At 40.4% G+C, this 26,866-nt stretch overlaps 1 protein-coding gene across 5 annotated transcripts in view; it reads left to right on the forward strand.

The window, feature by feature from the left end:
• The window catches only part of FARP1 (FERM, ARH/RhoGEF and pleckstrin domain protein 1), a 202,859-nt gene that overhangs the window by 129,583 nt on the left and 46,410 nt on the right, over positions 1-26,866 (forward strand). For 3 of the 5 annotated variants that reach the window (XM_065740806.1, XM_065740810.1, XM_065740807.1), the window contains exons 3-12: positions 3,932-4,036; positions 8,933-8,975; positions 10,196-10,274; positions 12,243-12,340; positions 19,420-19,534; positions 20,324-20,471; positions 23,136-23,231; positions 23,558-23,721; positions 25,411-25,479; positions 26,246-26,321. In XM_065740806.1, coding sequence (XP_065596878.1) covers positions 3,932-4,036; positions 8,933-8,975; positions 10,196-10,274; positions 12,243-12,340; positions 19,420-19,534; positions 20,324-20,471; positions 23,136-23,231; positions 23,558-23,721; positions 25,411-25,479; positions 26,246-26,321 — 993 coding nt within the window. The remainder of the gene's footprint in view (positions 1-3,931; positions 4,037-8,932; positions 8,976-10,195; positions 10,275-12,242; positions 12,341-19,419; positions 19,535-20,323; positions 20,472-23,135; positions 23,232-23,557; positions 23,722-25,410; positions 25,480-26,245; positions 26,322-26,866) is intronic. The other 2 variants (XM_065740808.1, XM_065740809.1) reach the window with 1 other exon arrangement.

Below are 26,866 nucleotides of genomic sequence, written 5' to 3' on the forward strand. Positions count from 1 at the left end.
GCAGGTGAATGAATATTTATTAAATCCCTTCTCCTTATATTTTTGCCTCAATAATTGTTAAGGTCAGGTATTTGAAGTAAAACACACCTGAAGTAAAAAGCAACATAGTTTAAAACTGTCCTGTTTAAAAAAATCATACACCGTCAGCAAAATCCAGTAAAGGAAAAAAATGTACATTAGACTTTGAAAGGCAAGCACTGGTATTAAAGGGAGTACAGCTGATGTGGTGAGTGTAAAGTAGAGAAGCAGTCCACTGAATTCTTAAAAGTAAGGAATGCTAAATGGTCATATTGTACACGCACTGCAGATGATCGATTGCCTTTTTTTAGTGCAGTATAAATGTTACTCCGTTTGGCCTCCATCCTGCCTTTGAATGTGTGCTCACAGTCTGTGTGAAAGCATGTGGGATATGTTCCAGGAGTGGAGCCTTCAACGCCATTATAGTGGATGTATCTTAAAAGGAACGAGGTACCTTTGGTTTATCAAGAAAATGTGCCCCTTCTGCTCCATCCCTCCAAATGGGGTTGATCCCTTGGCTGTAGTGCAAAGGGAGGGTCTGCGTGCCTAGTAGTCCCTTGAAAGACAGGACTTAATTTCTCTGACAGTACATAAGGGTGTGTAGGGCGTGCGCCCTGAGAACCCCGAGGCAGCAGCTTTTGGGGTGAAAAATGTGACCAACCATGGTGTTTTTCTTACATTCTGCTTTTTACATCCTAGCAAGAACAGGCTGCTCCTTGGTCCTGGTACATAGAAGGTGGCAAAGCCCACTTCAAGACTTTCCAGCCTATGCTGAACAGTAAACTAAAAACTAGTAAGCTCAGGTTTAAGAGCTATCTCTATGATCAAAAGCTATTTTTGTAGTCATCTAATCCTTCCTATCGGATTAACACCTACACTTCGAAAGCGAGGAGAGGAGAAAAAGGGCAGAGCATCTCTAAGTATCTTCACAGTGTTAGGTCCAGAGCAATAATATCCAGACCAGTGCGTATTGCTTTTAAAACCCCCCTTTGAGTAGTAGAATTTTGTTAAACATGAAATATTCATTTCATTTTATGCCAGAAAAGAGAACTGGGTAAAGTATGAAATTTGTCTTCAGATGCTGTCAGCATTGTTCTATTACAAGTAGTTTTCAAGCCTACTTGAAGTATAAATTTTTGCCAGAGTTATTTAAGAACCCTGTTGCTCAGTCTCATCTTTGAGGTTATTTTAATCTGTTTGCTTATCATGAACACTTCTAGTTTTTTCTTCCTTTCAGAGTTGTAGATCTGCTCCTGAGTGTGCATGTAAACTTCTCCCACTTATATTCTACCAATGTACTGTACTTTTCTGCTTCCTTTCTCTCACTGCCTTTCAGATGTGGGACATCCATGGTAGCTGAAGGTCTGGAGGACGGTCTTGCCACAAGCTTTAATTGTGGTAGCCTCCATTTCAGCATACCACTGTGTGCTTTGTCTTTATCATCAGTTTCAGGTCAGCTCTTTCTCTCCCTGATGTGACCTCCCACTTGATGAAGCTCAAGAGAGCAGGAGGTGAGTCTCCTGGCTCCTTTTCTCCTGCCCTCAGCATCTGGCCCTGTCAACAACCTTCTGAGTCCTTCCTCATCACAGTATTTGAGGCTTTCATGATGGTCACCTATTGGGAAATGCAAGGAAAGGCCCTCCTATGGCACAGCCTTTCCCCACTCCACGCCTTTACGTGCCTGAAGTTATTGGGAGCTCATAGGGACTCATGAGTCAAACCTGCAGCCCACACCAGCACGGAGCAGGGAAAATGGCCACGCTGTGGCGTTATGAGATGTGGGTGCAGCCACAGAGCCAAGGAGCTTTGCCTCATGGCTGAGACAGACGTGACAGTAAGCCCACGCCTGGCAGCTGGAAAATACCTTCCATGTTCTGGAGAAAACCTGTGTTGTCCCATAGGCCTTGTAAGCACGCTGAAGTCAGACACTACTGCAGGCTGCAGATGCCGACACTGGTGCGGTACACTCATTGCTGAATGCTTCCTCTGTCAGCCGGCATCTGCTGCAACTCCAGTGATTGCTTTTTCTGTTCCCTACCCAGCGGACTGAGATTTTAATTTATTGTGTTTAAATTTTTTAGTAAGGATGTCATGGAGCTGTACTGAATCAACATGTCTGCACAACCAGAGAGTTCCTGCATGTTTGGATGTTCCTTTTACTTCTGGTCCTGCAAGGCCGGAGTGTCATCAGGCTCTAAATCTTAGCAGATTTTATATGTGCAGCGTTTCCCCTCAAATAAACTGTCAGATTTTATTTTGACTTAGACTGATCAAAGCTGAGTTCAGAAATCATCGTATTTCCAAGTACTTGAGTAAGAAGCATTTCATGTTACTGAGGCACACTTCAGAGAAAATGCTGAGTGATGTAAATACTAGAAGACTGCTGTTTTGTTGTCTAAATGAGTGGAAGTAAAAATGAAAAAAAAATACTGTGCGAAAACACCTATCAGATTTTAATCTGCTGCTTTTACTATGGTCTGAGGTCAGACAGGCTTGCTCTCCTCATCTACCCTTGTGTGCGGGGTAGCAAACAGTTAATAAAGCATTGTAAGGGAACATTGCTTAGGTCTGTTAGAGGCAAAAACCTGCTCTGCAAATTCCTTCAGAGGTGGACTTGGCTTTTCCCTTGCAGCTTCACTCTCAAAGCTGGCCAACCATGGTGGACTGTGTCACCATGTCCTCCTGCAGTGCCACTGTAGTGGCTTGTTCCTGCTTCAGAAAATGGATGTCCTCAATTTGCAAGCTTTGTTACTGAGTGTTGACTTTTCACAATTTGTATTAGATGGTGCTAGATAAATTTTCTTTGGAAAGATATTTTGTACTTAAGAGCTGTGGCTGGAAACCAGGGGTTACCCTGGTGAAACTAGGTGGAAAAATGTGGGGACTTGGTTTCTTTGGTATCACAGTGAGACAGAGACCAAACCCATCATGACATATTTGGGATAAAAACAGCAATAAGCCTGTTGTTAAGGACATGGCCAGGAGATGCAGGACTCTGGGCTTAAGTTTGTCCTTTCTGATTCAGTCGACAGGCCTGGCTGCCCTGATTGTTTTGTTTTGTTTGTTCTGTTACTGCTGTTTCATTTTGATCTCATAATTTAATTATATTTACTGGGCAGAAAGGAAAAGGGCAAATCTGTAAGCTGAGTACAAGAGTACTTGGCTGGGCTGTGATCAGGAACGTGGCCCTCTTGTAGTGAAGGAGTTCGTGCTATTTAGCAGTGGGCTATTGTTTATTCTCAAGTCACTAGAGATCTCTTTTTCAGGGACTCTTCATTTAGACTGTATACATTTCTGCAGAGAACAAAAATACTTTATTTCAGTGATGGGCCTTTTTTAACTGAGAAAGTGTTGTGTTTTTCATCGCATTTTTTTTATTGCCACAGAACTGCTGGTGAACTGTAATTTGCAGTATTGGCTGCAGGTGTGGATTAACTGATGTGCTGATGAGAAGAATCCTCACAATCAGCAAAACTGTCTCTGGGAGCTAATATTGGGCTGAACATCTGGTCTTTGTAGTGGGAAGATGTTTACAGTGTGGAAGGAAATGTTAGCTCTCAAATCCTCTGATTTATTCATTAACTCACGTGAGAGTAGCACAGAGGAGCCTTGACCAGCTTCAGTGCTTCATAGTTCTTTTCTGTTTTATGGTATTTTCCTCTCAAAACCAAAAATGCACTAAAGGTTGATTGAGAGCTGCCATCCAGAGATAAATAGCTATTTTCCATGACTTTTAATGTAATTATTTTCAACTGCCCTGTGGGTATGGTTGGAACAACCGCTGATTTTATTAGCTGCATTGACAGTGTTGTTTGCAAGATGACTTCTTAGTGCAGTAATTTTTCTGCCACTAATTAAAAGCATCTTTGTTAATCTGCAGCATTTAACCCTAGGCTTTGTTTTCTTCTTACAGCAAAGAGCTCCAGGGAAAGTTTTGCATGATGCTGTTTGCAACCACCTGAACCTTGTTGAAGGCGACTATTTTGGCCTTGAGTTTCCAGACCATAAAAAGATGATGGTATGTAAAAGGGTTAATTTTCATCTGGCTTTTCATCTGTGTACACACTTTATTCTTTCTTCCAGCTCCTTACTTATGAGGTGCGTTTAATCTTGAATCTCAAAAGAGAAAAAAATACTTTATTTAAAAAACTCTTGCCTGCTGTATTTGAAGAAACATTTTTAAAACCTGATTACTTCTGTCAGGTTTCATCTGTGTTGAAAGTAGCAGCCAATTCAAACACGAGTTGGAAAAACGTTTTATTTTATCAGTTGCAGTAGAGCAGCCAGCAGCTGGACTGCTGCGGAGTCTCAGCTCTGATTTTACAGTCTTGAGTAATTTGGAGCATGGAGTCTGCAGCCAAAAGTTGCAGTGATTGTGATGGAGTTCAATGAAAAACATCTTGGGACAAGGAGATGGTTAGATAAAATTATATTGAGGTTAATAAAAAAAGAAAAATAAGGAAAAAAAAATCCACAAATAATCTGTTGAAAGTCCTGTCTGTGGAGCCATGTGGCACAAGCAGCTGTGCTGGTCTGACACTCGGACTCTGAGAACAGCTGCTGGCAACAATCAGACATTGCGTTAATACTTCCAGGGTGGGAACAGTATCCTGTGGCAGAAAAAGTCAAAGGCAAGTGACTTCCCAGTCTCTAATGGCTTTCATTCTGAGGTTTATTTCACTTTAGTTTTGTGCTCGATATCTGGATTCATATTCTGGTATATTCTTGTGCATGCTGAATTTGCTATCTGTTCAGTGAATTCTGCATCAGTAACCTGGCTGACCTAGAGATGACTTAGGACAATTTCAGAAAGATCTGTTTCTATCTGTATACAAATTTTCTCTAAGGAACAGTATTTCTTAACCAAAGGCCAAGGAGGATTTAGCTGCTGCTGCTGCAATAACTTGTTGTCAGGCCTTAGTGCAGGCTTACGTAGGCACTAAAACTGAGCAGTATAGGTCGTAAAGCTTTAGGCTAACTGTATTAAAGAGGAAGTTTTGAAAAATGGACATTGATGTTTAGAAGTGATCTACTTCACAGTTTGCCCCTGGATTTACAAGAAATGCAGTTTACTACTAAGTTTCATATTCTGCCAAATATCCTAGGCTAATGCTTTAGGTAACTTGAGAGATTAACGTAACTGTTAGAACAGTGCAACTGTATGCTTCTGTTACAACAGAGGGTCCCTTAAGCCACGTTCATAATGACATACTGACATTCCTTATTTATGTAGGTAAAGCTGAAACAAATCCTAGTGTCTAGTGTATGTACAGTTGCTTTTTGGTTTTCTAAAAAATAGAGGTCACTTGATCAACCCTCTCTACTTCACAGGTCATTAAGTTTCAAATAGATGACCCTCTGTGTTCTGCTCAGAGACCTGAAGTAAACTAACAGTTTTTAGTCCTGTGAAAACAAAATGGTTTATTTGCTTGAGGCAGAACACCGGAGAGATTGAAGTGCTGCCAGTGCCTGAGGCCTTTGCAGTGGCAGGTTGGAAATACATCCAGATGATCTCAGTGGGGAATCTAGGGCTGAGATGAAGAGGAAGGTAGAAATAAAACCCCAAGGCTGTTGCTAGTTTGAGCTAAAGGAAAAGGTCCCCATGCATCAAAGATGGCAACTTGTATAGCTCCTACTCTTGCAGAAGAAAATATTAGCCAAGTATTTGAAAGCAGTGGTCTGTGTATCCACCAGTTGCTTCAGCGTTTGCTTCTCAAAAAGGGGAGGATCCTCAAATCTACGCTGTGTCTAGCCAGGTGTGTTTCAGCTGTGAAATTTAGTGGAACTAATGTCTTTGGGTGGGCTCTGTGATATAAAAAGTATGTTAAGGACCTCGGAGAGGAAATCAGTGAAGATGGTAATGGAACTGTGAGGCAAGTCCTATGGGGAGAGGCTGAGGATGCCTGATTTGTCCATTCTGGAGAAAAGAAGATGCAGAAGCAACTTGATTGCTCTCTGCAACATCCTGAGGAGGGGAAGCGGAGGGGGTTGTTGGTCTCTGCGCTCTGGTGACAGGAGCACTCTTGTTTGATGGTTTGACTAGATGATCTTTGTGGTCTTTTCCAACCTTAATGATTCTGTGATTCTGAGGATGCATGGGAATGGCACAAAGTTGTGCCACAGGATATTCAGACTGGATGTTACAAAAAACTCATTTAAATGAGGGTGATCAAGGTTCCTAGCAAGGTGGTTGGTGCACTGTGCCTGTAAGTGTTCAAGAGAGACTTAGATAATGCCCTTTTAATATATTTTAACTTTTGATTAGTCCTGGAGCGATCAGGCAGTTGGACTTTGTTATTCCTTTCCAACAGAACTATTCTATGTTCTACTGTATTCTAAATGCAACTTGCAGAAGCTGTTGAAGCAGAAGATTTGATTATGAATCATTGCTTTAGTGTGCAGCAGCTTTCTGGATGAGAGTGATACTTACATTTAAATTGTAATTCTCAGTTTCTATGATGCAGTTGAGACAAATGTTCCTGTGGGATTTGAAATTTTTTGAGCTTTGTAATGGCTGTTATGTAGAATTCAAGCATTGCGTAAATAAATAAATTGCAGTTAGTTCTGTATCTAAGAAATAAAAAACACACACACATACTTCAAATTCACATCATCTGAAGATAATTAATTGCTTGTTCAGAGGACAATGTCAAAGGAAAAAATAAATATTTGCAGCATACTTGTTTGGATGTAATCATATGTATGTGAAGTTACATTCACAGTTCAGCTGTGTTTTCCAACATGCCAGGCTCCAGACTTCATGTATTACACATTGCCAGTTGTATGTCACGATGCCCAGCAGCTGTATGTGTTCAAGTGTGCTGTGTATGTAGAAGAGAAGACATGCACAAAAGATGAACACGATGGTCTGAGGGCTGCACTTTCCCCCAGCATGAGGAGAAGTGAGGCATCGTAGCCAAGCCTGTGTTTTTACAGTGTTTCATCATACGTGATGTCTGCCCCAGTTCTCCAGCTGCTCCAGTCCAGTCACTACTGCAGAATGCCAGACGTTGTTTCAAAAATAATTAACCTAGCCTTCATATTTCCAAACAGAAGGGAAAACAAGAATCCTAAGTCACATTCATTATTCTTCTTTTCTGTATAATAAATCTATCTTAAATTGTCTGTGTAGGGATACGGTATGAGAGCTGCATGATGTGTTAGTTTTGATTGTTTGGGTTTGGTGACAATGGCATAGTCTTTGTCTTTCCCCACCTTTCTCATCTCTCCCTGCACACATTCACTACACGCTGCCATTCAACAGTCTGTAAAAGGATGCTTTAACTTGTAGGATGATTGGAAAAAATGGAGAAAGAAGTTACATACTTGCTGTGCTTGTGCTGTAATATAAATTTTCTCTGGAAAGAGAGAGATTCTGTTTTGTATCAGGTAAAATATATGTCTCCTATATTCTTGTAAATTAGCTTTTTCATATCCAGGCTTTTTTTTTTCCTCTACTAAACCTGGCAAGGTCCCTGACCCTTCATAGCTGATTATATACATGCCAACTTTCTGAAACAAAACAGTTTAAGTTTCTGAAATGCCAAGAAGTGTCAGAACCAGTTTAACAGGTGATAAATGCTGTTTTCCTATTCTTGTATAACCAACTTTCTTTAGCCCTTCCAAGGAAAAGAACTTTCCCAGGCAGAAAAACATAAAAAGAATTCCATTGAGAACCATTACTGAGTTTAAAAGGGCAAGAACGTGAGGACTTTGCTAATGGGAGGCACTCATAAAGTAATTACAAAAATAGCAAACAACACTGGCACAGCTACAGCAGCCAGACAGGCCTGCTTCTGTCTGGTTTCTCAGGTGATCTTTGAAAACAGATATTTTTGGGATGTTTCAGTCTCTACATGACCTGAAAGTATTCAAGGTCTAAGGTGTATTCATTTCAATATGTATTTTTTCTCTAGAGAAAGACTCAGTTAATTTGTCTTTCACTGCATTTAGCCTTTGCAAAGGCTGTAGGATGCTCCTCTACAAGTTCTAGAAGTCTCCAAGGAAGGCTCTATGCAATTGAGATAACAAAATACAAATCTTGGGTACAATTTTCAGATGGAGACGGTGAGCTGTTGCACTTTCCACTGTGAGTCATTTGGCTTTTTATCTTCTGCAGGATTCTCCCTCAGCTTTCTGCAATCTGATGAAGGAAAATAGGTGATTTGTCCAAGCCCTTTTAATTGAGGCTACAGAGTAGGCTTTTTGGTTTTAAAGGTTCCACTGTACTCAATTAAGGAAAGCCTCAGCCTGAGCTTCCCAGATTTCCCAGAACAGAGAAAATGTCACGCAGCCAGAAAGTAAGCTTGCTTTCAGTCATGCTTGTAGCTGTGTCTGCCTCGTGGTCTTGATCAGAGAGAACTCAGATGGTGGTGATGAGAATCCTTTATTTCCAGGGGACCTGACAGGGAGCTCTGCAATTATGGCTGAGCCTCACAGTGGGTCTCCTGCTGTGTCCCCAGATCCAGGTGTTTGTCTTATCATTTCTCGATTTGCCCAGTATTCCCAACTCAAAGGTAAGTATCAGGCCCTTTCACTTGAGTTTCTGTAGATTATTTGAGTGAGGGCTACAAGTGACAGTACAGGACTGTTGTCTTTCTCGATTCCTTGTTGCACTTATCCACAAAGTGAATGGCGATGGACGGGACTTAGTGTGATGGTTGCTTGATGAGACAAGTAAAATAAAAAAGTCAGAGTTTCCCAGCTCCCTGAGTTTGTATTGCTGCAAAAGCTGTGGCACAGCAACAGCTTGTTAACAGTACTGTTTCTTGAGCATCTTCAGTAGTTCTGGGAAGAAGACCCACACTTGGAAAATCAGATTAATAAATGAAAATCTAAATGACGCAGTGAAAAATGCTCTTTTGCAAGCAGAAGTTTGTTCAGAACTGATAACATCACCTTCTTTTATTTTCAGGTGTGGCTTGATCTTTTGAAGCCTGTTATGAAACAGATTAGAAGTAAGTACTTCCTTGCTGTCATTTGTTGTGCCAGTCTGCAAGTGGCTGAGTAAATGAGGAATCTGTCAATTGGTATCTTTATCTTCTCAGCCTCATCTACTGAGTTTTGTTTGGATTGTCTTTTTATTTCTGTTCTGACCTTAGAAGATGTATGGTGTACTCTGTGAAGTCGTGACCCAGCAGCAAATTCTGCTAAGCACACCGACATTGAACACCTCTAGTTTTACTTTTTATATGGAAGAGCAGCAAATTGAGAAGGTTTAGTCAGGTCCTAGAAGCATTAAGGCATTGGTAGTAATGAAGGCTACCACTGCCTCATTGTTGTACCTTTTTGTTGAGAAAAAATCTTGTAACAGTGGAAGGCTATGAAGGAACATACCTTCTTGAAAGATAGTTGTAATGAAAGATGAAAGAAAAAGAACAGGATGGGGGAAAAAATAAAAAGAAAAATGAACTAGAAGGAGTTATTAATGAGAAGGAGCTAGCAAATTTGTTTCAGCTGTCAGGAACATTGCTGCAGAATTTTGAAGGGTCTTAGACCCAAAGAAGAAAGCAAACAGGTTAGGAAAGTCAGGGGATGTTGTGGTGGGAGAGAAAAGGGAATTGTATGTAGCCATCAGCTTTGGTGAGAGTAGAAGTGAGCAGGAAAGACTTTGGTGGTTTTGTTTCTCTGTTTTCAAATATCAGTAGAAGTCCTCATTTACTGAGCTTTACCATTGAGATGAATTTTCTTATGGATTCTTCTGATCATATTAGCATGAGTGTATTCTCTGGAAACACTCCCTCTCATGTGAGAGATATGTTGCTCCTTTTTGTTACTGGTTGTATTTGTCAGAACAAATGTGCTGCTGTTAAAACAGAAATAATAATTTGCTGGTGGACTTGAAAAACAGACTGTATTCTAGCTCCCTCCTGTTCTGAAGCAAGTGTAATAGACACACATATTTTATTGGAACAACTGATGTAATTACCCAAAACGGACTTTATTTTGGCAGAATATCCCTCCACCAAGTGACTGTTCTATTTTATGGCACATATGTTTTATTTAGTCATTTGTCAGCAACCTGAAGAACATCAGTATTAATAGCAAAGGATGGGAGATGAGCTTATATTTATGTACTGCCTATTTCACATACCTCTTGCTCATCATTTTGTGATGTAAAATTTGGCCAACAGGTTACCAAGATATCACTAATTTTCTTCAATCTTTTTTTCCCCAGGACCGAAGCATGTTGTTGTAAAATTTGTGGTAAAATTCTTCCCACCTGATCATGCTCAGCTGCAGGAGGAACTGACAAGGTTAGCAGTTGTCCGACTTTTTATTATTATTATTATTATCATCATCATCATCATCTTAAATCTCTGATGAACAGAATGGAGAATGTGAGATTTGAGATGATTGGGTGAGAATCAATGACTCCCTCTTGATGTTAATTTGAAGTTATTTCCCCCACCACTGGGTGCCCTAGGGCACTCTTCTATACTAGGGAATACATGTAACTCTGCACAAACATTTGTGAAAAAGCAGCTCTCCAGGAATTACCAAGTTGCCTTTCCTGGTCTGCAGTTATTATTCTTTGTAATTACAGAACCAGAACATAAAAATCTATTTTCAATATTGGTTTTTACTTTTAATCCATAAGGTGACATCCTCTTTTACAAAGAGCTTTTGTATCTCCATAAATGTCTTTATGAAGAACAAGTTCGTGTTCACCTTTATGCCGTTCGACGTTTTTTTGTCTTGGTTTGATAACAGAGCAATGGAATGTAAGAAAAGCAATTGATAACTTACTAACTTGGACAGAGAGAAGTATAGTAGTAAGAAGGAATATTGACTTGAAAGACTGAGTAAAAATAATAAAGGACAGCTTACAGCATTATATAAAACCTGTTTCTAAGTAGATATTCTGCATAGAGGTTGCTTAGTATGTGCAGTGTAAATTGATTTTTGGTGATGTCTTTCTGTGCCTGGAGACATATCTCTGAATCTTAATGACTTTTTTTTTGTTGTTGTTGGATTTTAAACGTGTGTGCTGGGGATCTTGAATGTATGTACACAGCAGTGTGTAGGATGTGAAAGCATATCCACAGGGAACAGCTTTATCACTTGGAGAAGCAGAGAATGTAATACTTTTGTGCTTTTTGCTTCTACTAGAGTGAATTTTGTATGGCAAAGCAGATGTCTGCAGGTTTCAAAAGGACATTATTTAGATGTGCTGTATTATTTCATGTATTCTGTATGTTGGCACCCATACTCTTCTGCTCAGTTTGCATTTTTTCATTTAATTCATCTACATCTCATTCAGAAACCCACTGCTCAAATGTGAGTTCTCACTGAATATATTAAAATCCAGTCTTAGTAGAGAGTGTTGAGATTCTTGTGTGAATTCCCCGGAGGAACTGTGGTCGTTGCAAGGCTTGTTAAGGTGCCTGTCCAATTTCGGTTACATTCCAAGTGTAGGAGAAACACCTGCTATTAGGTCATTTTTTTTCTAGGTAAGAATTTGATGCTGAGTGTAACTAAACTATTTCAATTCCCGTTGAAGCTGAAATAAATTTAAATGTTGAAAGAGTGCTGTGGGCTTGCGATGTCTGTGCACAGAAGCTGTCAGTGTAGAATTGCCCTCTAAGTCTGGTTTGGAAGTGAATATGTTCACCTGGTGTAGGGAACCTGCTTTGGGAGGGGGGTTGGACTCATCTCTTGAGGTCCCTTCCTACCCGTATGATTCTGTGATTCTATATTAAAAATGGCTGTTGATAATGCAGGATTCTGTGCTCCAAAAGTATTGGAGCTAGCTAAATCATGCAGTAAAAATCTCGCTCCGTATTTCCAAGTGAGTGCCAAGGTGAAAACTTTAAAATTCCTCTTCTATTCTGGGATTTCTTCATAGTTGCAAGTAAGTCCGTTAACTTGTGGTGCAATTGCTGAGAACATAATAGCTGTCACATTTGCTTCTACTGTCACATCACTTCCATATCTCATTGATCTATTTAAGAAAGAGAGAAAAGGAGAAAGAGAAAGAGATATAGCTTGTTTCTGCCAAGCAGCCATCCACTGTGTAGAGACTGTAATAGCTGTAATATCATACTTATTATGTTTTACTTGCCCTCTAAACTTCAGAAATTGAGATCCCTTCTGTAGATACCAAAAAGTAAAAGGAATTTATTGAAAAAAATAATAATAATAAGAGGACTTGAAGTTTAATATTTCTCCATCTTCTTCTTTCTCCACTTCTTGCTTTGTGTAACTCTGTGTTTGTTTTGCAGGTATCTGTTTGCATTGCAAGTGAAGCAGGACCTGGCACAGGGAAGGCTAACGTGTAATGATACCAGCACTGCCCTCTTAATCTCACACATAGTTCAGTGTAAGTTTCCCTGCTTCCAGGAGGATAAACAGGATGATTGGTTGGATGTGCTTTGCTGGGTTACCTGTTACGAGCTGGGAGGAGATGGCTGGAGTCATATGAACAATTTATTATATTTCTGTATAATGGTATTAAAATGCAGAGAATTTACTCTTTTAAATAAAAACAAGCTCTTGGCCACTGGATTTGCATTTCTAAAGCACGTGCATAGTGGTCTATGTAGGATCCTTTAAAAAGCAAACTTTGCAATCAAACAGGTTGAATTCTCCTGAATCTTTGCTTCACTATTTATATTTAGCATTGTATTATGTCAGCAGAGCATTCGAATTCCTGGAGATCTGGATGCTGTTTGGAGAATGTAGTAAATAAACATGCTTAGAATGCCAGACTAAGTCACATTCCTAAGAGGAAACTGATAGGGAAGAAGAAAACCCAACAGATCTCAAGCTTTTTTTTTTATTTTATTTTTTAATTGCAGTGTATGTTCAAGAAGTCTGTTCAGTGGTCTCATTTATCATATCATAGCTTCTTTCAAATTCAGAATCACTTGGAAAGCAGTGTGTGTTTTCCGTATCAAGACTGTGGATACTCTTATTGAGAGTAAGAGTAGGAAAAAATGCTTATTCACATATGTGAAGGTCAACTAGGCCATTGTTCTGAATGCTGTTGTGTGGAAATTGCAGTCAATGAAGGTGGTCCGAAGTTCTTTAGCGTTGTGTAGGTTAATCTCATGACAGAGGATCATAGTCTGAGTGTTAGAGTAGTTTCTCACCAAGTGTCACTGGCAGATATTGCATGGTTTTCTGTTTGCCGTGGCCATCGTTGCCCAGTGTGACTGAGTAGCAGTAAAGTACAGCAGCCTTTGGAGAAGTCTGGATTTTTCAAACCATTTTATAACTGAGTATTTTTGCAGTACAGACTTAATAAATCCTTAGCTGGCAAGCTTTTTGTATGTTTTAGTTTTCCCTGTATACAGCATTCAGTATACTAGTTGTAGATTTTCCTTCTTGAAGCTAGTTCTAATTTTCTGTCTTCTCTGATAAACATGTCTTGATAATTTGGGGAAATTGAATATCATCTGTTACACTCCATTATGGGAGGGTGGGTCTTCATGCTAGATGCCTTTGCATCAAAGAAAGTTGTTGGGGAGAGTATGTCTTTGTGCATGTTTCTGTTGTAGAGATGCTCTTCATGATCATCCCCTCTTGTACTCTAGTATTACCTATATCTTATTTTCTTATGACTTCTACTTGGGTCTTATAAGTTCATAAGTTCATAAGTTCATAAGGTTGGAAAGGACCTATAAGATCATCTAGTCCAACCATCCTCCTATCACTATCTCTACCCAACTACTAAATTAAGTCCTTTAGCACCTCATCTAAACGCTTCTTGAACAGCGCTAGGGATGGTGCCTCAACCACCTCCCTAGGCAGGCCATTCCAGTGCCTGACCACTCTTTCAGAAAAGAAATGCTTCCTGAGGTCTAATCTAAATCTTCCCTGGCGCAACTTGTGGCCATTCCCTCTCGTCCTGTCATTACTTATCAGGGAGAAGAGGCCTACCCCCTCCTCACCACAACCCCCCTTCAGGAAGTGGTAGAGTGCAATAAGGTCTCCTCTGAGCCTCCTCTTCTCCAGACTAAACAATCCCAGCTCCCTCAGCCGCTCCTCATAAGACTTGTGCTCCAGGCCCCTCACCAGTTTTGTTGCCCTTCTCTGAACACGCTCCAGGGCCACAATGTCCTTCTTGTAGTGAGGGGCCCAAAACTGAACACAGTACTCGAGGTGCGGCCGTACCAGAGCTGAGTACAGGGGGATGATCACCTCCCTGCTCCTGCTGGCTACACTATTTCTAATACAGGCCAGGATGCTGTTGGCCTTCTTAGCCACCTGGGCACACTGCCGGCTCATGTTGAGCCGAGCATCAACCAACACCCCCAGGTCCTTTTCCTCTCTACATTCTTCAAGCCATTCTGCCCCAAGCCTATAGCATTGCATGGGGTTATTGTGGCCAAAGTGCAGGACCCGGCACTTGGTCTTATTGAACCTCATCCCATTTTTCTCAGCCCAGCTGTTCAGCCTATCCAAATCCCTCTGAAGGGCCTCCCTACCCTCAGGCAGTTTGACACATCCTCCCAGCTTTGTGTCATCTGCAAACTTACTGAGGGTACACTCAATTCCCTCGTCTAGGTCATCAATAAAGATATTAAACAAGATGGGCCCCAAAACTGACCCTTGGGGGACACCACTCGTTACAGGACGCCAGCTGGACTTAACTCCATTAACCACTACCCTCTGGGCACGGCCCTCCAGCCAGTTCTCCACCCAGAGAAGAGTGAACCTGTCCACACCACGGGCTGCCAGTTTCCTTAGGAGAATACTGTGGGAGACCGTGTCAAAGGCCTTGCTGAAGTCCAGGTAGACTACATCAACAGCCTTTCCCTCATCTACCTGTCTGGTCACCCAGTCATAGAAGGAGATGAGGTTGGACAAGCACGACCTGCCCCTCGTGAACCCGTGCTGGCTGGGTCTGATCCCTTTATTGCCATGCACGTGTCGTGTGATCTCCCTCAATAACATCTGTTCCATAACTTTCCCTGATACCGAGGTCAGGCTGACAGGCCTGTAGTTCCCCGGGTCTTCCTTACGGCCTTTCTTGAAGATGGGAGTCACATCGGCAAGCCTCCAATCTTGTGGGACCTCTCCAGATAACCAGGAATGCTGATAGATGGCAGAAAGTGGCTCGGCAATCACCTCTGCTAGCTCCCTCAGCACCCTTGGGTGGATCCCATCTGGCCCCATGGACTTGTGGGAGTTCAGATGGAGGAGAAGATCTCTGACCGTCTCTGCTTGAATCACAGGGGGTGCATTATGCACCCCGTCCCAGACTTCCAGGTCAGGGCAAGTACCATTTGGATAACTGTCCTGTCTATTAAAGACAGATGTGAAGAAGGCATTGAGAACCTCAGCCTTTTCCTTATCATCTGTGGTTATATTGCCTGCCTCGTTGAGTAAAGGAGGGAAATTTTCCTTAGTTTTTCTCCTGCTGTTAATATATTTGTAAAAGGGTTTCCTGTTCTCCTTTACAGCAGTAGCCAGCCTAATTTCAAGCTGGGCTTTAGCATTTCTAATTTTCTGCCTGCAGATCTTGGCCAGTTCTCTGTAGTCACCCCAAGTAGCCTGACCCATCTTCCAGAGGACATAGACTCTCCTTTTCTCTCGGAGTCTCAACAAAAGATCCCGGTTCATCCACACTGGTCTTTTGCTCCTCCGGCTTGACTTACAGGACTCCGGGACTGCCTGCTCCTGTGCCTTTAAGATTTCCATCTTGAAGAGCATCCAGGCTTCCTGGACCCCTTTACCCTTCAGGAGCAAGTCCCAAGGGACCCTTGCAACAAGTGTCCTGAACAGGTCAAAGTCTGCCCTCTGGAAGTCCAAGGTAATAGTTTTGCTAGTCACCCTCTTGACGGCACCCAGAATAGCAAACTCCACCATTTCATGGTCACTCTGGCCAAGACAATCTCCAACCTTCACATCCCCTACTAGTCCTTCCCTGTTAGTGAAAAGTAGGTCAAGCAAGGCATCTCCCCTGGTAGGCTCTTGCACCAGCTGAGTCAGGAAGCAATCATCCACACATTCTAGAAATCTCAAGGACTGCTTCCTCTGCGCAGTATTGTATTTCCAGCATATATCAGGGAAGTTGAAGTCCCCCATGAGAACGAGTGCTGGCCATCGTGCAACATCTACGAGTTGTTTATAGAACATCTCATCTATTTCTTCATCCTGACTAGGTGGTCTGTAGCAGACCCCCACCACGATGTCACTCCTAAGGACTATCCCCCTGATCCTTATCCATAGACACTCTACTTTGTCATTTCCAAAGTCATTTAGTTGATGGCTTGCTTATCTCTTATTGATTACTCAATTAAATTCTTCATTGAGCCCTCTACATCTCTGGTGTCTGGGCTGTGGTATGGAGCTACTGGCTTATTTTCCCGAAGTAAAAGCATGAAAGGATAAAATCCCAGGAAGTCCTTACGCTTGTACAAGCTTTCCTGTTCCCTTCTCTGCTCAGTCAAGCTCAAGTTTTACTGAATGTTTTTCAGAATTCCTCTGTCATGCACTTGGTCATTCCCCCTGACACACAAATGCCAGCAGGCAAGAAGCTTTCTTTTCAAGGTGTGCAAAAGTGTCGTATCACCATCATTGCTTTTGTGCTACTGAGGCATTATAATGCTGAATAAAACAGTTTTCCTCTTGAAATCTTTGTAGTTCTTTGTCCCCTTCACCTGTGAGCTTGATGAATTGTAGTTTTAGGAATCAAGTAGTACTGTCCTTATGGGCAGTAAAGTAAGATACTTTTATACTGAAGAAAAAAAAAAAGTAGTTTTTCCATCTTTGATAAGGAGAGAGGTGATGGATTCATCCTGCAGAGGTAAGATGGTATCCACAGAATCCGAACTGCTGCTCTGGGCAGAGGGATGTCATGCCTCATAGTGCCTCCTTACAGCTCCCAGCTGCAACTTGGACTGTTTTGGACTTTTTTGGTTTTCACTCACGTTCTTTTTTGTGTGTTTGCTAGAAACCTCAGCTAGAACTTTGTGACTGTTTCATTTATTCTTCCATCTTTAGTCTCATGAACATTTTTTCTGTGAAAATTGAATCTGATAAGAATCTGTGACTGTATCTTACCCACGTGACTGTCTTTTGTATTTATTTTCTCTCTGCTTTATTATCCAGTAGCTAAAAAAATACCTCATATTTTTCTGCAACAAAAATAAAACTTGACAGCTGATAAGAGTAATGATATCAAAGTGGAAAGATTGAGAACATAGGAGATAAAGTATTGTATGTCTTATCAAGGCTATGCCTACCAGTGGTTTCCATGGGGATATCTGATTCCAAGTGCCTTTATATTATGTATACAAGCTTATGCAAGTGTTATAGACTGTTATTTTTTTTTATGAAATCCATTATGATAGCAAATAGGTTTATGTTAAATTAGCATGTATATTACTGAACGAAATTTATGTTTGAAACATTCTGTTTAAAAACACCTTTAAAGCACTGTAGGAAGTGTTGAACGAGAGGACACTGATACAACAAATGATGCAGTAAAGCAAATGTGTAAAGTGAGAAGATGATCTGATTAAACAGAAAGAGCTGAAATATAAAGCATTAGACATATCAGAAGTACTAATCCAGACAGAATGCAGAGTCTGGTGTAATGCACTTGCAAACTAAGAGAAGGGAAGTATCTGTGGGAATCAAACTTAAGCTAAAACACAGAAGACTGTAAAGAAGGCTTATGTGCAAGGCTGATAATATTCAAAATGCACTTTGGTAGAGGGAGTGATGGTAGAGCCAGAAAAGGAGGGCTGGGGTGAAAAGAAGGAAAAGTTGCTTGGTACAAGGTCAGAGAGAACAGAAGTAATTAGAAAGCCTGGAGGACAATTTTGATAATGGATTTGCAGTTGACAGAGAACATTATAAAAATCATGTAGTGATAGAATAAGTAATGTGTTCTCTGTGCTATGGAGAAAGCCCTATATAAAATGGTTTAAGGGCTTCTATGTACAAAGGTCTACAAGGTATGACCAGCATTTTAAAGAGTCTAGTCCCATGCTGTTTGAGGTGTTGCGCTCTTAGGCAGGCTAATGGCCCCAGTAAAGAGGAAAAACTTACTTTTTATTTGCATTAGGGTTAAAAAGCATTTTAACCCCAGAGATTTGAATCACTGGAAGCAAGTGTAATGGAAGTGATGGAGCTGCTTCAGAAATGGGAATGAAAAAGAGACTTTGTAAAAAAAGGGGAATTCTCAAATAACCTGGGGTGTGTCTGTAGCCACATATTCCAAGGAATGACTCAGAGCAGCTGAAACGAGGAAGGGGATGGAAATCAGTGTTATAAACTCTTTTCCACCTCTACTTCTCTGTCATTCATAGGTGCTTTGGTTCTCATTTTCCCTGTGAACTTGAGTTTACTGATTCTCTCTCATATGTATGTTTGTATGTACATACATCCTTTTCTTTGCATGTATGTTTGCGAACTTTTACCAGAAATCACTTTGCAGTCTGTTAAGCATCTTCTTAAACCTTTTGCTCATTTTGGACAGATTTTGTTTAAGAGATCATTTACATGGGCAGAACTGAGGTGAGGATGAGGCAAGGATCTGAACCTGCAGTGTGACTGCAGCTTGGATTTAATGTGGGGGAGCTGCATTTCAATTTTGCTTAGATTATTCAGGTAGCAGCCTTTTGTTGCAGTGTCAGCTTGTAATGTTTGGCAGATCTGCAGGCAGAAGCTGCTACATCATTCTGTGAAAAACCTAATAGCAAGGCTTTTAAGAAGCATTCCAAGAATAGCAGGCAACAAGATAGTAATCTGGCACCCACACATAGATTGCCTGACCCTCTCTCCCCGCAGAAGGGAAGGAAATCTCACTGAATGAGCTGCAAAATGGAAGGTGGGTGTGGCATTACTGTTGCACACACTTTATTGAATAACTACAGCAGATGGGAGCAACTTTGAGGAGGAGGAAGACAGAATGTGTCTCAAACTGCTGCAAAATTAGTGGAAGACAAATGTTTCATAACCTGCTGAGTACACGCCTGTGTTCAAACACAGAAACAAAACCATATCACTTCAGATTTCCCCCCTGAGATTAGAGTTTGGGGCATGGGCCTGCTTGTCTGCTATGGGGAAAGGTACCTGAGCACTACCATGCATAATACAGATGGATGTGTTCTGCTGAATTAAGGCTGTTCTCCCAGTTAGCCCTTCTTTTTCCTGCTCGTAAGTCAAAGCAGCACTGTGATGACTTCATTTGTTCAAATAACATCCAATATCTATGTACATGGTTGTGGGTGGGAGGAACCTTTGGGTTGCTTCTCATGTAGCAGATACTCACACAAGTGAGAAGGGAGGAATGTATAGAAAATAAAATAGTGGGAGTCTGAGTCATGGCTTCTGTGATTGCTTCTCTGCCCAGCTGTCCCAGCTATCTGTACCTTTTGGATCACCTGAATAAATCAGATTTAATTCAGTGTTGTAATAGACTTTTCTTAAAATTCTCCATAGCTGAGATTGGGGATTTTGATGAAACAATAGACCGTGAACACTTAGCGAAGAACAAGTATATACCTCAGCAAGAAGCACTAGAAGACAAAATCATGGAATTTCACCGTAGTCACATGTAAGACTGTTTTGTTTTGTTTTCCTTATTAGTCTTCTTTTCATTTAGTGTAGTTTTATAAATACATGCTATGTTGTATAGGCAAAAGAGATTTGGGTCTCTGAGTTTCTCAAAGGTTACTTCCCAAAAAACATCCAAGCCTATGTATTTCCTGGAAGTTACAGTTGCCTTTCTCCCATCATCAGAACAAGATGTCTAAAGAGCCAATTGCTTTTGCTATTCATTTGAGCATGTCCTTATTTTACAGTCTGTTTCATCCAAAATGCTTCACTGCTGATTTTATGCATGCAGATATGATTGCAAATGATAACTCATCAGTCAGGCACTTGTGACAATGCACTTTTTTGATTTGAAGGACGCTCAGTGTTGCTTTTTTACCTTCCCATGCTGTATTTAGAGATGGATAAATAAAGAGGTTTAATGTTAGCTTTAGGAAAAGCAGAGAGCTCTTGCAGAATTAGGGATTTGGGGGGAACAGCACTCAAGTTGATGTTGCACATTGGTGACTTGGCCTCCTAAAGCCTGGAGAAAAAAAATTGCAGTTGTGAAAAAGTTTGGAATAACATATAAAGTTATTTGTTTGTTTGCTATGAGAACACTTCAAGACTTGAACAGTTTCATTTTGAACTAATTGGAGATGAGTGTTAGGGAGCTCTACTGCACTGATAATCAGAACTTTTGATTAATTTAGTTGTGAGAAAATTAGGTTCCCAGCATTTATGTTAAAATGTTTGTGTCTTCTATTAAAAAATGTGAATAATGTGTGTCTTCTCTGTTTTGTTTCTCAAGGGGGCAGACACCAGCAGAGTCTGATTTCCAGCTTTTGGAGATTGCCCGTCGGCTGGAGATGTATGGAATACGCCTGCATCCAGCCAAGGACAGGGAAGGGACAAAAATCAATCTGGCTGTTGCCAACACAGGCATTCTGGTGTTTCAGGTTAGAGCTGCTCAGCATGTGGCTTTGCACTTTATAAAGTGGAGAAATACCTTAAAGCAATAAGAATCCAATACCTCAACCATATCAAAAAGAATTTGTTTAAGAAAATTTAGGAATTTTCAAATCTTTTCTAACAATAACCTCAAACCTTTTTTAGCTACAGTAGGGTCCTTCATTTCCAGGGACTCACACCTCATTTGCACACACGGGTTAGAACTCCATCTTCAACTACAGTGTGCCATTCAAAATGCAAACTGATCTGCAGCTCACAGTTTGCAAGTTGGTCATGCTGACACCTTCCGCATAAAGGAGCAAGCAGTTCTTGTAGGCGTGGTGCATACTAAATGGTTGTGAATCAGGGACAAACAAGAGACACCTGGAGTACAAAGTGAAGAATACAAGAAGTGAATGCAAGCTTTTTGTAGTGTTGCAGTATTCTTGACCAGCCTTGGTCATTCTACCTTTGCTGAGTCTGTGAACTCTACCTTTTTCACCAGAAGTTCAAAAGTACTTTCCTTAGATTTTGTTCTTCTACCTCAGTCAGCCTTGTTCATGAAGGTTTATTAGCAAATCTATTGAATTTTTATTCTCAGTTCCCTTTAGGGAAATAGTAAATTGGAATTTTACAGATGTGAAAGTACAGATAGTCAGTTTGCATAAGCTGGTTTCACTTCAGTTGAGTTTCTCCTTGCATCCCAAATGCCTCTTCCTGCACAATGTTAAAAGCAGCAAGTAAACTGTTCTTTAAAATGTCCATTTACAAGTATTTACCACGATTCAACTTTGGTTAAAATAGTACAGTTTTTCCAACCTTGAGAAGTACTTTGTCCTTTTATTAAAGTAACAACAACAAAACAGCAGCAACAAATGAACTCAAAAATGCCTAACCCAAAGCTCTAAATTAAAAAATAAAAACTCTGAGTAGCTAAATGGCTTGACAGTACAGCTACAAAACTGAAGCATAGACTGAAGCAGGAGAACATGAAATTATTGTGGGAAATGTACACAACAATAGCTCAATTGTATTTCCAGGCCCTTCCCTGCTCCCCCACATAACTTTCATCAGTTGAATTAATGAATTGCAAAGCTTTATAAATTAAGACTGTCTTACAACTGAAGGAACATACCCAAAACGTGGGCATCACTGAATCCCAGCAGACTGCTGCAATCTTTCTATAAGGGTACAGCTGCCAGCTGAAGGCCCAAGATCTGATTTGTACAGCTCTAAAACCCAGCCATCACCCCTTCTCTTAGAGTCTTAAGACTTTCAAAGAGAGGTGGTGTTTTTTTGAACTTTCAGAAAGCTTGGAAATCTTGCTGGAACCAGCTCCAAGGCTGAGAGCTGAGAGGGAAGCTGAGGTCAGGCTCTGACCTGCTGGAGTCTGTTCAGCAATTAGAGCCTTCGGTTCATCTATTTATTATGAGTATAGCTGAGAGAAATTGAAATGTAAAGACCACACTAGAGTGACATCAATATAAAATCTAAATAAAAGTTCACTGGCAAATGGCTTAAACAGTACCCATTCAGACTTACTTTGATGTCTGCCATTTATTAAGAAATCAGTGTCAGTGCTTCTGAGTATTCTAAAGGAGGTTAATTATATGATTCTTAGACAGCAGGTTGACTTAGCAGAGATCATCACGCTGTCATTACTCCTACGTCCGTCTGGTGACGGAGCCCAAATCAATGTGAGATTCTGCATTCAGCCATCCTTCAGTTGCTGTTCTTTGAAAGGTCTGTGCTGTGCTGTAGGCATGTGTGTCTTGAAAGCTTTTTTTTTTTCCAGGCTGGTGTCATGAATACTTTAAAACAATGCCTCCACTTCTAGAATAAAGATACCTCATCTACAAAGAGGCTGAGGGTGCCGTAGTTGTTCAGCCTGGAGAAAAGAAGGTTCTGGGGAGACCATATTTCCAGCCTACAGGAAAGCTGAAGAGGGACTCTTTATCAGGGATATGATAAGGGATAGCAGTTTTAAAGTAAAAGAGATCAGAGGTTAGAAGGATGCTCTTTACTCAGAAGGCAAATGAGGCACTGGCACAAGCTACACAGGAAAGTTTTGTTTTCCCCATCCGTGGAGAGGTGTTTAAGGTCAGGCTGCATGTGGCCCTGAGCAACAGAGTCTAGTGAAGTTTGTCACTGCCAGGGGTGTTGGAACTGGATGTTTTTTATGATCCTTTCCACAGTGATTCTGGGGCAAGGGGCTAATGATGCTGTTGCTGAGAATAATGGTATTTCAGAGGGATTTCTCTCAGGCTTACTATTTGTTTTTGTTGTGTGTTTTTTTAAGGATGTTTTCTTAGATTTCAGAAACAGGTAAATTATTTAGATTTCTTTACTTAAGTTGTTCCCTGTGAAGGAACAAAATAGGCTGTTCTGCTTTGCACAGTGATACTGGATTATATACCTTCATATCTAGTCAGTGTACCTAATGCTACAGAAGTGCAGGAGTTTAGCCATAAGTGCCTGCCTTCAGTCACTCTACTGGGTGCTTATGGTTAAGAATGTATGTTGATGTTTGTAGTACTGAAGGAAGAATTAATAGAAATGCCATAATTGAAAATGAGAATAGGTTATTAATATTTGGCAAACGTCTTGTTGTGGCTTGAATTTCTCCATCTAGATCTGTAATGCATAAATTCTTCTGGCTCTGTCTTCTGTAGGGTCACACCAAGATCAATGCCTTCAATTGGGCCAAGGTTCGAAAGCTGAGCTTCAAGAGAAAACGTTTTCTTATCAAACTACGGCCTGATGTGAATGTAAGTCCTTGTCAGAGATTCGTGAAGCTGACAAAATGTTATTTGGTAAATTTCTGCTCCCAGAATAAACACACATGTTTTATCGCCTCCTGAGAGTTTTTTAATTGCTTTTGTTCACTGTTGGCATGTCGCTGCGTGCATCAAAACAGCATCTCAGGTGAGATACCCAACCAAAGGAAACGTAAACTGAATGTCACAATATCTTCTGACTATGCCTCTGGAACTATATAATTGGTTCTTAAGTTGCTGCATGTAAACCACTTCTTCACGTGTTAATTACCGTGTTGCTTGCTTGTTCACGTTGTGAATGCTCTCTCAACTTTCAGAGTTCATTCCAGGACACTCTGGAATTCCTTATGGCCAGTCGAGATTTTTGCAAATCGTTCTGGAAGATCTGTGTGGAACATCATGCCTTTTTCAGGCTGTTTGAGGAACCTAAACCAAAGCCCAAACCTGTTCTTTTTTCTAGAGGTTCATCATTTAGGTTCAGGTGAGACCTGCTTTCTTCTTTCCGCCTTTGTTAACTTCACATTTCAAAATCACATCCATATCCTTAATGATCGAGGATTAAACCTGCCATTTTCAGCACCCCTTCTGTAGTTTGCTCCTTTATATTTTCAGTGGTATCTTCTCAGCCAGAGTAGTGCAGAGAACACTGGGGAAAGGCCTGCATTCATTTTGTAGTAGCTGTTGCAAAGTAACTGTCTAGAGGTAAGATATGATGTGTATTGGTTCCAGCTGGTTTCACACAAGAAAACATGTCCCAGGTAACACCAGCTAGCAATTCTTCAGCAATCCTTGGACTCTCTGCTTCTAGGGAAAGGTCTTTTTTAGGTACCAGAGCAGGGATTTGCATTTTCATTGCATGGCCCTGGGGTAAACCCATCTCTATACAGTTTAAGAGATGTCTTCTCTTTATGCTTAGCCCCACATGCTTGCAAATGGTTTATGTGAGATGATAACTTACGCTAAGGCTGGGTCTGTCTGCAGTATTGATAAGAGCTGTAGGAAGGCTTATAACAGTTAGATTGTTGGATTTTTCAGCTCTTGATGTGTTCTTGTTGTTTTCTTTTTAATGTTGCTGTTTTTACACTAGCAGAAGCCTATCTGTAGATTGTGCATGCCAGAAGTAAATATCCTTTCATTTTGTTTGGGATTTGGTATAAATTGAATGACCAGAAACACCTTCGTTGTTGAAATAATGTTGGTACACTATATCTGCCTTGAGCCCATATCTAGTAGATATGGCCACTCTATCTTCCTTCTTTGTTTCCTACTGGCAGAATAAATAAAGATAGAAAGAACTAGGGTAAACTAGCTTTAATTTTTGAGTTTCTGACAGAATAAATACTAAAACATAGATACATTCAGCTTATCTCTTGCTTTGGAGAACAGATTTTGCCTGCATCCCACATTCACTGTGAGATGTGCTGCATACACATACACGTGGCTACTTTTTTCAGGCCTTTCAGTAATTCAGATGAAAGCCTATAATGAATAGAAAGGTGTTGTTTTTTTTTCTGTTAGTGAACAATCTTGAGGTGTAGGTTTCCTTTACTGCTCCCAGTTCCTTGTGGAGTTTTTATCTTTGTACAATAGGAAATTCTTGGCTTTCTCACTACCATTTTATGGCCTGTAGCATAAGGAAAGTGTGGAAGTTCAGCCTAAATCTCTGCAGGAGTTGTATATATGTTTAGCCAATGTTACTGAGTTATGTCATAACTGAAATGCATTTCAGCAGCTTTCTTTTTGGTTCCAGCATACAAAGTAAGGCTTGGATTTGACTCTTGAAAAGATTCAGGAATGTTTTTTGTTCATGAGAGTAAAACTTAACCTCTATGCTTTGTGCTGGATAGTTTCCCAGCAATATTCTACTCTGTAAAGGGCACATACCTGAATTTAATTAGTTCTGAAATCACATCATAAGTTATCTCCATAATAAAAAATAAAAATAAAAGAACAACGTGGTTACTTGCCTAAAGGTAAAAACCTGTGAGTATATAGAGACCTCCTTTATGATTTTACATGAGTTTCTGCTGATAGTGACAAATATTTTTCTGATTGCTGTGACTTCATTTGTAGGCCACATACGTGTTTATGATGACCAGGTAATATATTGTATTAAATGTGAGGAATTCAGTGCCTCAGATTTATTGTTTAACTGTTTTTTTCCATCCAGTGGCCGGACTCAGAAGCAAGTTCTTGACTATGTTAAAGAAGGAGGGCACAAGAAAGTACAATTTGAAAGGTGAGAAGAAAATAAATGAGCTACTCAAATATATATATATATATATATATTTTTTTTTTTAATTAAAGTAGTGGTTTCCATTTACTTATAAAATCTAATCACCATTCAGAGTAAAAAAATCCTTATTTATTAGTTCAACAGTTTATCACTTGTATGGTATCCTCTTGGTTCAGAATGTTTTGGCAGAAGTTTGCATAACCAATCTATAGTTTATTTAAAATCAGTAGTCTTCAATTGATTTTTCAGCAATGAATGCCTTACTGTTGCAGGTAAACTCTTCTGATTTGCACCCTCTTCAGTGGGATGTGATTAATATATATGTGAGCAGAAAAGGATTTAAATGGGTTTTAAGTGAACATATTCAGCTGAGAATAAAAGAGAAGGTAACAGGAGTAGGTACAGCCATTATCAAGGGAGAGATCTCCCAGGGAAGATATCTAACTTTGCTAGAGTGCATTCTGTTGTAACTCATCTTATTTTAGTGAGCTGAAATTCATGGACAGTCTGCCACAAAGACTATGACAACAATTCGTTGATCTAATGTTCTGCTGATAGATCATTTTTGCTTCAGTGCCTCTCTCTTTTCTTACAATAGTATGTTTCCAACACTTAACGCATTTTGAACATTACAGAAAAGGGGATCTGTTTTGGAGCAAACCTTTGTGAAAGCTGTGAAAGTTTTTGTTTTCAAGGAGGAACATTTCTTGATTCCTCTTTGCAGTAATACTGAAATGGCCTCTAACTCTGCTACTCCTTTTATCTCTAGGAAACACAGCAAGATTCGTTCCATCAGGAGTCTGACAGCACAGCCTTCAGAGCAGCGTACAGAGGTGCCAAAACAAGTCAGTGATGTTGATGAAAGCCTGCATCATGCCTTTTAAACATTTCTTACTACATTACCTGCCTTGGATTGGTCTTCAGAAACTTTAGGAACATAGATTTCTGCTCACTTTCCATTTAAGTGTGAGCTCAGGCTGAATGTTAGAAAGTTGAGGTTTTTCATGTGAAATGTGTTCATTTCCACTATGGAACAGAGTTGCTTCCAGACTGCAACACAAGTGTAAATAGTGAGCTTGTCTAAACTGTACTAATGGCCACCTGAAAAATTGCAATCCACAGTGTTACTGCTGGGGTTCCAGGTTGTTGCAGGTGATTGCACTTGGGAAAATGTAATTATTTTCCTTCACTGAGGAGTGTTGGCTGCCTAGGACAAGATATTCCATTATATTAATGTTATATTAAATTCCACAGAGAAATTTCAACTGTGGCCTTTTAAGCTATTATCTCTGGTAGATACCAAATGTATTTTTCTAATGTTAATAGTGATTATATGTTTGGAGTTTGCAAATCTGGTAGCCCAGTAGAGGTGAGGCTGCAGGAGCTTTGT

This window comes from Cyrtonyx montezumae, unplaced genomic scaffold (genome assembly GCF_038088225.1).
Source record: "Cyrtonyx montezumae isolate F1298 unplaced genomic scaffold, pur_monq_1.0 scaffold_3, whole genome shotgun sequence".
Taxonomy (NCBI): Eukaryota; Metazoa; Chordata; class Aves; order Galliformes; family Odontophoridae; genus Cyrtonyx; species Cyrtonyx montezumae.